General features: G+C 44.1%; 1 protein-coding gene across 1 annotated transcript in view; it reads right to left on the bottom strand.

The window, feature by feature from the left end:
* LOC126092606 (protein turtle-like) overlaps positions 1–13,365 on the bottom strand; it is an 855,628-nt gene that overhangs the window by 240,797 nt on the left and 601,466 nt on the right. The window contains exon 4 of the mRNA XM_049908305.1: positions 9,521–9,672. Coding sequence (XP_049764262.1) covers positions 9,521–9,626 — 106 coding nt within the window. The 5' untranslated portion in view covers positions 9,627–9,672. The remainder of the gene's footprint in view (positions 1–9,520; positions 9,673–13,365) is intronic.

Genomic DNA, 13,365 nt, shown 5'->3' with positions numbered 1-13,365 from the left:
TCCTTAATTTATGAGCATGAGTGTAATTACATATTTAATATATAATAATTATAATACAAAATACTTAAATTATCATGATGCTATCATTACTGTTTGTGTATACAGGCCTGGCAATGGCATACTGAGTCAGCGAATCTGGTTGTAATATAATAAATAACATCAAAACGACGGCTGTAGGTATTTCATTTTTAGACAAGCTTGATGTCCCCATCCGATGAACAGGTTGCCATCGGAAGTCTTACCGTCTCATTGCAAAAATCTTCAGTAAGGAATTTAATGTGAACCATGAAAAAGACACACCAATCGACCGTAAGGAAATATGGCGCTTTCATTCTCCTTTGCGGAGGAATCCTTCTGATGAAAAGTTCTTCCACTATCAGAACTGAAATTTTCGTGGTCTTTCTTTTATCAGATTTCGTGCATGAAAATACTCACTACATCATCTTAAATTTTTTTGGGTAGTTTCATTTTATTAAGACAGTGTATATTTTCAATTCCTCGCCATATCTTCATGATACGCGAAAATATATTGTGGTGTCACCGCCAGACACCATACTTGTTAGGTGGTAGCCTTTAAATCGGCCGCGGTCCGTTAGTATACGTCGGACCCGCGTGTCGCCACTATCAGTGATTGCAGACCGAGCGCCGCCACACGGCAGGTCTAGAGAGACTTCCTAGCACTCGCCCCAGTTGTACAGCCGACTTTGCTAGCGATGGTTCACTGATAAAATACGCTCTCATTTGCCGAGACGATAGTTAGCATAACCTTCAGCTACGTCATTTGCTACGACCTAGCAAGGCGCCATTACCAGTTACTATTGATGCTGTAAAACATGTGCCGTCAAGAGCGATGTTCACCATTTATGGATTAAAGTTAAGTATTCCACAGCTACGTCCTTTTTTGCTAGTCTAATTTCCTTGACCTGTTCCAGACCTCACGTCAGCCTGCGTGAGCTAAAACGCGTGCCTTTCGGCTTCCTCTCAAAACCGGGTTGGCTCTCTTGCCAATCCACAACACATATTATACAATCAAAATTCTACAGACGACAGAGGATTTTAAACTGAGTATTTTGTGGCAGCTAACCAACATTCAGTATGAGATGTTCAAGGATCAGTGAACTTGGGGAATACGTTTATAAAAGACATACGTTTCATAGCAAACGACGGTCTTACATGTGGATATTGGTGTCGCCACCTTGAAAAACAATAATCTATGATGTGTCCACTCGGGAATTGAGCTCTATTTAATGTTCGTGATTGCTTCTCGAGGATGGAGAACTCCTCACCAAAGAAACCTACAGATGTGCAATATAACCGCGGTACAGCAGAATGTCCTAGTATCCAGAGAGCCAAGGATTTCTTCACACAGCAAAACTTAACATGGTGATAGATCATATGGAAGGAGAGTTACCAATACATACCTGTCGACTAGCCCATGAAAGAATAGAGCGTACTGGTTGAACAGAAATTAGATATCTATGAAAATAATGTACAAGCGGAGGAAAAAAAGTATAGAAACACGAAGAACACAATACTTTATCATGCCTAATGTGGCGTAGGAAACAAGTTGACATTCAAAACAGCTTCCAGTTGTCTAGCAATGGATAAATACAAGGTGCGACAATAAAGTAATGAGACTGATTTTCTTTGCAAGATGTGGCAACCCTGCAGGCTTGCATAGGAACAATATCTTTGACCTTGGTATATAAGCTGCTTCTAGTCCAAGTGGTACATCGATGCAACTGCTCAGTCGTGAGTAGTGCTGTAATAAGTTAACATGAGTTTGTGTCTCTCGTCATGGAAATGGAACTGCATAATATTGCACAACGGTATGCCATTTATTTTTGCATTAAATTGGGTGAAACGCGACGACAACTTACAGTAAGCTTCAGAAGGCTTTTGGAGAGGAGGTTATGTCAAGAGCTCAAGTTTTTCGTGGACATAAAATGTTTAGTGAAGGCAGAACGATTGTTGAAGATGAAGATTGCAGTGGACGACCATCAACCTCACAGACGGATGTCAACTTGGCCAGGGTGCGTGAACTCGTACGATCTGATCGAAGATTATCTGTGAAAATGATTGCGGAAGTACTGAACATCAATCGAGAAACGGTTCGTCTAATAGTAACTGAAGGTCTGCATCACGATAATGCGCCATCCCATACTGCTGTGTCAGTACAGCAATTTTTAACCTCAAAACAAATTTCAGTACTACTACAGCTACCTTATTCACCAGATATCTCTCTCCGTGCGACTTTTTTTCTATTTCCAAGAGTCAAAACGTCGGTGAAGGGACACCATTTTCAAACAACATAAGATGTCCAAAAAGCTGTGACTAGGGTCTTGGAGGATATTACAGTTATGAGTTCCAGAAATCTTACCATCAATGGCAGAAGCGCTGGAAAAAGTGTGTGCAATCAGAAGGAAACTACTTTGAAGGAGACAACACTAAACTTGACTAAAACGGTAAGCAACATTTTTTTTCACATCAGTCTCATTGCTTTATTGTCGCACCTTGCATGTGTTCAGTATGGTTTTCAAGGGAATTTTATACCGTTCTTCCTGAAAAATAGTGACAAGTTAAGGAACGATGATGGAAGTGGATAGCCATCGTGCATCCTTCTTTGCAAAATAGCCTACAAATCGTCAATAACACTGAGATCTGGTGACAGCGGTGGCCAGGGCAGATGCAACAATTCACACTGGAGCTCACAAAACCGCGAGCTGTGTGAACAGAGCCACTGTTATCTTGGCATACAGCGTTACCACTAGGTAACAAACATCGGACCGTGGGATGAATATGATCAGCCAAAATCGTCACATAATCCTTGACAGTAATGCGACTCGCAGAGTAACCTCAGCGCCTATGGAATACCACGATTTCGCTGCCCATATCATCACCGGATTCCCCACTATTGTCTCACTCTTCGGATGTACGTAAACTCTTCCAGAAGTTGGAAACTGAGTGAAATAACATTCACCGGACCAAATTACCTTCTTCCATTGCTCCATAATCCAGATTTTAGGGCTTCACGCATTTGCCTGACTGACGAGTGGTTCTGGAATTCCAGCTCGCCCTGGAATTTACAGCTTATGAAACTCTCCCTTATTGTTGTTTTGGTGGTGACGGGGTTGGTGAGTGGGACATTCACTTCTGCAGTGACTTTTGGCGCTGTTGTCCTATTTTTCGTTACAATCCTCTTCGATAATCGTCAGTCACGATCACCCAATACACATTTTCGTCCGCGTAGTGGCTCAGAGGACGATGTTTCCCCGCTTTCCCTATATGCGGTTTAAATGTTCGATACGGTGCCTCTTGAAACACCAAACACTTCGGCTACCTTTGGCTATTAAAGTACCTATCAGACAAGCACCAACAATTTGGCCACGTTAGAATCCGTTAATCTTCGACTAATGCACTCACAACTACACAGAACGCTGTTCTGACCACGACTGACGCTTGCAACGTACTGAGAACATCGCACAAGTGCCGTTCGTGGCCAAATATAAAAGCGTCACCTGCAGGCATCTGAATTTGTGCTCAGGTACGTATATCTCGTGGTGTTTCCATGTTTTTGTCCACCGCTATATGAAAACAACGGAGTCAAATTATACTGAACCCATAGTTATACTCTGGCAACGGATTATCCATGCTTGCTGCGAGAGTGTCGGTCGCCACTTTAACAGTTTCTATGTTTATTAATTGTTGCTACACTACTGGCCATTAAAATTGCTACACCAAGAAGAAATGCAGATGATAAACGGGTACAAATATATTATACTAGAACTGACCTGTGATTACATTTTCGAGCAATTTGGGTACATAGATCCTGAGAAATCAGTACCCAGAACAACCACCTCTGGCCGTAATAACGGCCTTAATACTCCTGTGCATTGCGTCAAACAGAGCTTGGATGGCGTGTACAGGTACAGCTGCCCATGCAGCTTCAACATGATACCAAGTCGAGCGCGGACGTCCGAGGGAACACCGGGGAAGAGACAACACATTACAAGCAGCGCCAGGCGGGCGCGGACGGCAAAGAGAGCACCCAGCGCCGCCTGGGCATTAATACTGGACAAGATCCTCCAACACGGCAGTCTCAGGTAGCACCTGAAGAAGGCAACGAGTTACGTGGCCGAAATATTGTGCCAGAGCGACACAAACATCCGATAGTAGACCCGATTATTCCACATGTCAAGATCTCGCCGGGAAAGCCTGAAGAGTTAATTATTTCTGTGTTAACAGAGAAACTGTCTCCTGAAGTTGAATTTGGCCACTAGCTTTCGTGAGAGAAAATCATGTCAACATGTATTAGATATTAGATTCGTTCTACTCCACTGTTGGCCGCGTCGTCGGTCAAAGAATTCATCTGTAGTGTGCACATGGTGGATGAGTTCATCATCTGATTTCGTAGCACACTGTTAAAATCAAGACCGAGTGTAGAAACTGCACAAAAGGCACTTTTCAGAGTTGAGCTGAATGACTACGAAACATAGATTTCCACTCCGAGCTGTGATAAGATTTGGATGGTTACATACTGATCTGTGACTATCCATGCGTATACCGAGATTTACCGATAGTCTCAGATGGTTTTCCACGGGGACTGGAAAAAGAGAGGAAGTTGGTGACAAATATGGTTAATTCATAGACGTATACACAATTCATGTTACTGTTTTTTGTCACTACTTATTTCAGTGTGCCGCGTACCCTTCCCCAGTTTGTAGAGAGACATCTAAAGGCATTTGTGTGTACACATGGACAAAGAGCCGTATCATACAACTTGGAGAACTTGGTTTTTATTAGGAAATTGGGGGCAGAAAAGGGGAATTTCTCTTATTCTCTTACGTCAGGCTGCCGTCGAGTGTCATGTTAGTCTCCTGGTGTTTTGTACATTCGGACTGTTAAAACGAGGTCCGCGACGTAGCCTGTACGACGCGAACCTTCACGCTTCCGTAGAGAAAATACTGAGATGGTATTTGCCAAGTTCTTGGTGACTGCCTGGTTCACTTGGTAGATGGGTGTCCTGAGCCATGGCAAAGTGCGCAGTGCTGAGTGTGACCTCAGCAACAGGAGCGGTTGCTAGTCGACACTGGACACGCAAAGTGCCCATGAAGGTGGCGTGCAACAAACTTTAGATTGGCAGGAGGCGTACCACATGCTTGGATATGCAACTGATTAGCATTTCAGTACAACCACATAAAAAAGGTAGAAGTAACGCCACCTGCATTCTGTATAAGAGGAAAGAACACGTAGCGGGTTTCTCTGTCAGAAATCGCAACTGAATGTCGTTTGTTTGTGGTACGATATGTGATATGCCGCATGTAGAAAGGAGAGGCGTCTACCAGCAGTTCTTGGGCTGAGACAAATGTATCATCATGCAAAGGCACATACAAGCAGATCTGGCCACGCAGTTTCCCGTATGTATGTGTGTGTGTGTGTGTGTTTTGGGAACTCTTGAGTTGGCAGACCCCATTAGCATCACATAACGCCAGCGACGCAAAACCTTCAACGCACCATCGCTGGGCTGCGTAAAGGCTTATGAGGATACCGTATCACCTGGAGCGCCAAGTTCTTTCCGAGACAGAGTTTAGTTCGCCATTATCGAGGCGACAATGCGAGATTTTACAAGCTGAGCGCGTACGTTTCCAAAAGTATAGACTTGGAGTCTAGATATCCATCTTTTGATATGCAGCTCCTTGCTGTTGTGCTGATATGAAACTTCCTGGCAGATTAAAACTGTGTGCCGGACCGAGACTCGAACTCGGGACCTTTGTCTTTCGTGGGCAAGTGCTCTACCAACGGAGCTACCCAGGCCGACTCACACCCCGTCCTCACAGTTTCATATCAGCGCACACTCCGCTGTAGGGTGAAAATCTCATTCTGGGAGCATCCCACAGGCTGTGGCTAAGCCATGTCTCCGCAATATCCTTTCTTTTAGGAGTGCTAGTTCTGCAAGGTTCGCAGAAGAGCTTCTGTAAAGTTTGGGGACTTATGACCATAGATGTTGAGTCCCATAGTGCTCAGAGCCATTTGAACCATTTGTAAAGTTTGGAAGGTAGGAGGCGAGGTACTGGTAGAAGTAAAGCCATGAGGATGGGGCGTGAGCAGTGCCTGGGTAGCTCAGATGGTCAGATGGTAGAGCACTTGCCAGCGAAAGGTAAAGGTCTCGAGTTCGAGTCTCGGTCCGGCACACAGTTTTAATCTGCCAGGAAGTTTCATATCAGCGCACACTCCGCTGCAAAGTGAAAATATCATTCTGGATGTTATGGAGTGGTCGTGTTTTTCTCGGAGGGAGCTTGCACCCCTTGTTGTTTTGCGTGGCAGTATCACAGCACAGCCCTACATTGATGTTTTAAGCGCCTTCTTGCTTCCCACTGTGAATAGCAATTCGGGGATGGCGATTGCATCTTTCAACACGATCGAGCACCTGTTCAGAATGCACGGCCTGTGGCCGAGTGGTTACACGACAATAACATCCCTGTAATGGACTGGCCCGCACAGAGTCCTGACCTGAATCCTATAGAACACCTTTGGGATGTTTTGGAACGCCAGGCCTCAACGACCGACATCGATATCTCTCCTCAGCGCATCACTCTGTGATGAACGGGCTGCCGTTCCCCAATAAATCTTTCAGCAGCTGATTGGACGTATGCTTGCGAGAGTGGAAGCTGTCATCATGACTATGGGTGTACCAACACCATGTTGAATTCCAGCATTACCGATTGAAAGGCGCCACGATCTTGTAAGTCACTTCAGCCAGGTGTCCGGATACTTTTGATCACATAGTGTATGTGTTCGTTGCAATCTGAAGTTTTCAACATGTAACGAGTTTTACCAAAAAGGTTGAAGGCAATTAAAACTTGTTGTAAGCCATAACTAGGAATAATGAATATAATTTTTAATGTTTATTAGTGTTTTATTGTGTTCACCGTCAACCCTTAGCTCAGAAAATGCTTCCACCAGGCAATGTTTGGTGATTTTGTCAATTTAATCTGGCAACCCTACTGGTAAGTGATTTACATAATATGTATGTAACGCAGCGAATATAAATAATTTGAATGAAGCGAAATTCTAATTACATATTTTATGTAACTACACTAACAAGCCTAAATGGAAATTTGAGGTAAGTTCCTATGGGACAAAATTGCTGAAGTCATCGGTCCCTAGGCTTACACACTACTTAAACTAACTTACCCTAAGGACAACACACACACCCATACCCGAGGGAGGACTCGAACCTTCGTCAGGGGAGCCGCGCGAACTGTGGCAACGCGCCTCAGACCACGCGGCTACCCCGCGCCGAGCAAACCTAAACATCAACTAACATTACATTTTAAACAGTCGTTAGTATTCTTAAAAAAAGCTTACAATTCTTTACTATGCGTGTGTTTTTTTTTATTTAGCTCTTTTTCGTGTTAGGCAAGCTTATGGGTCGTAGATGTCAGGGAAATTAATGAAAAATCCAGTTTTATTCCCTGCAAAATATTTTTCATTACCCACCTAAAGTTGGTATTTTTATGAAAATAACAGCATTTTTAGCACAATTGTACCAGTGTACCAATTTTGTTCACAATACCTGTAGGTAGGTTTAATTTAAAGTCCCTGGCTGCGTTTTTCTGTCTGATCTTCAGGCTAAACTAAAGTACTATTGTAGGAATTTTGATACGGTCTCCACTAACAGGCAGACTCATTAGCGAGTAAGATTTGTGTGTATAATTTATTACCGCTATCATTAATTAAAACTTCCGGGCTGAATTGCCGTGGTCCATATATAAAACTTCTTCTCCTTCCTGACGTTTCGTCGCCTACTGCGGGCAACATCTTCTCAGAAGATGTTGCCCGCAGTAGGCAACGAAACGTCAGGAAGGGGAAGAAGTTTTATATATGGACCACGGCAATTCAGCCCGGAAGTTTTAATTAATGAAGACGCCGGCCGTGAAAGGTTACATGTTGTGATTATTACCGCTATGTTAGGAAGATCGTACGGCTGTAGATACTTAGCGCATTCCGTGCGAAGCTGGGGCGGGTCGCTAGTTTAATATACACATATTACAAAAATGTATGTATGTATGTGTGCCTATAAGTTCCACATCTCCTCCTAAACCACAGGACTAATTTCAGCCAAACTTGTGACACCTATCCCTTATCTGGAATCAATCGCTGTGAGGGTAAGACCCACCCATCCATAAAATGGGTGGGGTTTGGGGGAAGAAGCAGTGTAACCCACGACGTGTGAACACCCATAGTTTATTCATCCAGTACTTGAGAACGAGAGCAGTTAGTGACTCGCACCTAACTTTATTCATAATTTCAAAACTTTACGAAACTTACCGTCACTGACAACTGCCTGAAAATGTTGAAAGGAAAGAACTTTATCGCTAACTACTTTTTCGCTGTTCATGCACTAAAACTGGCGCATGGAGCATGACGTTACAATTTATTACTTTTTTACTACTAACAGTATCCGCGACACAATTTGCAGACAGTGCCCACATATACCACTGAACGTACCAGAAAAATTATATCATTGCACGACACATAGTTCAGGAGAGATACCATCATAAGCAATGAGATGCGTCAAAAACAGCCGCATCACGCATGACGTTTAAATTTACTATTTCTTTAATACAAACTCTGCTGATAACAAATTTTGGGGACTGTAGCCACATATACCACTGAATGTACAAGGAAAATTAAATCAGTGTACGATACACAGTTCAGGAGATATGACGTCATAAACATTGAGCTACGTGAAAACGAATGCAGGGCGAAGTTCGTTAGAAATACCAGTGCAATATGTGTACAAATACGGGTGAAATATGTTGAATATATGTGAAATGCACGAGTGAGGAAAGAAGTAGATGGGCAGAGACAAGGAGGAGGAAGAGGTAGGTGTACAGAGGAGGGAGGAGGAGATGGAGAGAGAGAATGGGGTGGTGGAGAAGAACAAAGAAATGGGAGAGGAGCAGATGAATAGAAGGGGGAGGAGCAGATGGAGAGAGGGAGAGGGTGGAAGGTGGAGGAGGAGATGTAGAGTGAGAGGTGTAGGTGGAGACTGATAGAGAGGGTGGAATAAGCGGACAGATGAGGTGGTGGAGGTGGACGGAGAAAGGGGGGAGGATAAGATGGAAACAGAGAGGGAGCTAGACTAATAGAAGATTGGACTAAATAAATGTACCAGGGCAAAGCTAGTTACTAAGCTAGTGCATTATGCGAAAAGGCTTCCCTAATGACTGAAACCTTACATCCGTCTTTTGTGTTCCGACATTTAGGTCTTAGTCCAGCCGACGCTTTAAACCTGCAGTTCTGAAGTTCTTATTTGCTGTTTATTGGATCTGACAGCACTAGTTCCGTCTTAGTTTGCTGCGGTGAAAAATTCAGTGTCAGCTGGAAGTACACATATACCAATGGCCCAGGAGAACTAAATCTGTAGTGATAGCACGGCTCTTCAAGGAGTGATATCAGCGCGCAACTTCCCAGGTGTATCTGTTTGGCTAAGAATTGTTGTAGAGTAACTCACCTAAGGGCGCGAGTAGGAGTAGGCTGAAGTGCGATGCGGCGAGCGACAGCAGCAAGGTCACAGCCTGGCGACACCACGTGACCACTCGGTCCACGCGCATGCCCATCCCTCTGTTTCCATAGTCACTGTTAGAGCGCCGGCGAGACCATCACCTGCAACACAGAACACCCGGCTGGCGTTAGCAAACGCGCGCGTGAGCGACTAAGTGGTCGCTGCTACTGCTTTTATACCACGTATATTATCACTATCATTTTAGGGCCGTAGCTTTTTTTTTTTTTTACAGAAACAGCATCAAAGAGTGCAAAATTTTCCAAATTCATTATAAAAAGAACACAGATTTTAAAAAGCATCAAAACGACTACAAAAACGATAAGACTGTAACAAATGAAATAATTTTGGAATAAGACATAGATGATTCATCCACACTATACAGGGTGAACGAGGAGGAGGTGTCGATATTGCGGAATATGACAGAATCGTCCGTTTGAAGCAAAGAAAGTGAACATATGGCATCGTTGGCCGGGAGGCCCCATCCGGGGAAGTTCGTCGCCAAGTGGAAGTCTTATTTCAGTCGACGCCACATTGGGCGGCTTGCGCGCCGGTGATAAGGGTGAAATGATGATGAGGACAACACAACACCCTGTCCCCGAGCAGAGAAAATATCCAACCCGGGCGGGAATCGAACCTGGGCCCCACTTGCATGGGAGGTGAGCACGTTACCATCCAGCTAAGCAGGCAGACTGAAAGAAAGAAAATTAATACGGACATATGCCTGCCCCGAATAGTATCTGACCTGGAACACCTACATTTGCTTTTGGGCTTTGGCGCGCGCACGTGTCTTACCCACTCAACTTCTTTGACGTTTTATTCTAACCTAACCAACCTCGTTGCTTTCAACCTCTTTGCTCGGATGACTTTTTGCCATTAAAGTAACTCTCTGAATGCGCAGTTGTCCATGGTGCGTTGTGAGTGAAGCAGAGCGAAGGACTTACAAGTATCTGAGCTGCATCGGTTAATTGTGTTTGTACACACGCTGGCTGAAATGCCACACATCTACACATGAACAATACGCAGATATAGTGTGAGTTTACGGCTCCTGCGATAGTAGTGTTATTGTTGCTGTTGAAGAATACCGTCGGCGCTTTCCGACACGTCGAATTCCTGATTGTAGACTGGTTACCGCAGACTTCAGCTCATTGCGTGAAACGGGTGTTCTTCCACGTTCCCCTTTTTCTTCTGAATGTGTAGTTCAACAACACAATGCTGAAATGGTGCAGCGTGGCCCTACTGCCAGCAAACGGGTGATTTTCTGCACGTGTAAGTGCCACAGGAACATGTGTATGGCGATCATTACGCGAGGAAAGCGTTTGTCCATTTCACATACAGCGTGTCCAGAATCTTTACATCGGCGGCAATGCCACGCTTTGTCACTGGTTAAACGATAATTCTCATTTGATTCCATTAATATTACTTACTGATGACGCCACATTTAGACAGAATGGAATCAACAACACACGTAATATTCATCGACGGTCGGTGGAAATATACATGCTACAGTGGACCAATTTCCAGATTTGTTTTTCGATCAATATTTGGGTTTCAATATTTGGTTTGGAATTATCGGTAACTTGTTGATAAAATGAGTCATTTTAGAATAGCGAGTGACGGGAAAAAATTACTTACTTTTTTTTTTTTTTTTTTTTTTTTGGAAAATTACGAGGGTTGAATGAAAAGTAATGCCTCCACCATCGTTAAATTGGTTATGGGAATATTTTAATAAATTAAACGCAGAAATAATCCTTAGAATGTGATCTTTAATTACCAATATTCACTTTTCCACATAATCACCAGCCAACTGGATACATCTCTGCCAATGATGAACCAGTTTTCTGAAGCCGTCACAGAAGAAGTCGACACTCTGTTTCCGCAACCACAGTCTCACAGTTCTCTCGACGTCTTCATCAGAAGCATAATGATGTCCCCCAGATCGTCTTTCATTATTGGGAACAGATGGAAGTCGGACGGTGCTAAATCTGGACTGTATGGAGGTTGCCGTACGGTGGTGAGATTCAGTCTCTGAAGTTCTGCTGTGGTGGTAGGTGAGGTGTGTGGTTTGGCATTGTCATGCTGCAGGAAGAAATTTCCCTTTTCCTTTAGGACTCTTGTTAGCCGTCGTTTCAGAATTCGCAGCGTTGTGATGTAACGCTCTGAGTTTATTGTTGTTCCGCGGTCAAGGAAATCACCATGGATAACACCATCTGCGTCCCAGAACACTGTGACCATGATTTTTCCAACTGAGGGTTACGTCTTTAATTTTTTTTCTGGGGCGAGTATTTGTGTCGATATTTCAATGACTGACGTTTCGTCTCCGGGTTGTTATGGTGTGCCCACGTTTCGTCTCCTGTCACAACTGAATGGAGAAAGGCGCTACCTTCATTCTCGTAACGCGAGAGGAGTTCCTGGTAAATTTCAAGTCTTTGCGCTTTCATTTCAGGAGTCAGCATTGGGGTCCCCATCGTGCACAGATCATACGACAGCCCACCAAAGCAATAATGTGATCCACACGTTCTTGTGAAATGCCGATTGTGCTTGCAATTTCTCTCTGAGTGATACGACGATCGTCCTGAATCAGTCTGTCAACATTATGCTTGTGAAACTCGGTGGTTGCTGTCACAGGGCGTCCAATTCTTTGTTTGTTACGCAGGTCAGATGATCCCGCCTCCACATCTTTAAACTTACTAGCCAAACGACGCACAGTACTCACATCAACACAATCGCCATAAACTGCTTTCTTTCTCTGATGAATCTCCTTTGGGATGACACCTTCTGCTGTCAAGAATTCAATGAGTGCACGTTGCTTAAATCGCATTGACCGGCCGTCTGCGCAGGGTTCCACACTTTACACTGTAACAACACAACCGTTAAATGCTAAGGCTTCCCGCCAACTGGTGCTGTAGAGAAGAGGCTACAGAACAAGCCAATACCTGCCGCATACTAATGCTGCCAACTGTTGAAGAGTTACGAAGGTGGAGGCATTACTTTTGAGTCAACCCTCGTAGTTTGCTGGACGCGCTTGTTTGGCTACGCGGACTGTAATGTATTTCCAGCACGACGGAGCGCTCCCACGTTTTACCATACGTATGAGAGTACATCTCGATCGCACTTACCCTAATCTGTGAATTGGTCACTGTAGCACAATTGACTAGCCAGCAAGATCGCCCGACCTTGCGCCATTAGATTTTTATTTATGGGGCTGGATGAAGTCTGACGTGTACAAACGAAAGGAGAATACGCGAGATGAAGTGCTTGGTCGCTTAATGGACACTACCGCCTTCATTAGGGAGCGTGCAGAGGCACTCAGATAAGCAATACATGTTCTCCCAAATGTGCGCAAATGCACTGAAATTGAGGGTGGGATGCGTCGAACTTTTATTGTGAACTCCACGATAATGGTTGGAGATGAAAAGTAAGTAGTTTTCTTTGATACTTTTTAAAACACATACCGTAATGTTTACTATCTATTGTTTATGTGTACAAGTGTAAACGTGAAAGTGCACTGAATAACAGAGAAAACCATTAGGAATAGGGCACATTCTTGGGCACATGTCCATACGACATTTTTTGTTTCAAATGATTCAAAATGTGTGTTAATTCCTAAGGGACCAAACAGCTTAGGTCATTGGTCCCTAGACTTACACACTACTTAAACTAACTTAAGCTAAGAACAACGCACACAACCATGCCCGAGGGAGCACTCGAACCACTGGCGGGAGGGGCCATGCAGTCCATGACGTGACGCCTAAATCGCGCGGCTTTAAACGATTGTTCCTGCCATACCCCTGAGG

This window comes from Schistocerca cancellata, chromosome 7 (assembly GCF_023864275.1).
Source record: "Schistocerca cancellata isolate TAMUIC-IGC-003103 chromosome 7, iqSchCanc2.1, whole genome shotgun sequence".
NCBI classification, from domain to species: domain Eukaryota; kingdom Metazoa; phylum Arthropoda; class Insecta; order Orthoptera; family Acrididae; genus Schistocerca; species Schistocerca cancellata.
This window is presented reverse-complemented; position numbering and strand designations above follow the sequence as displayed.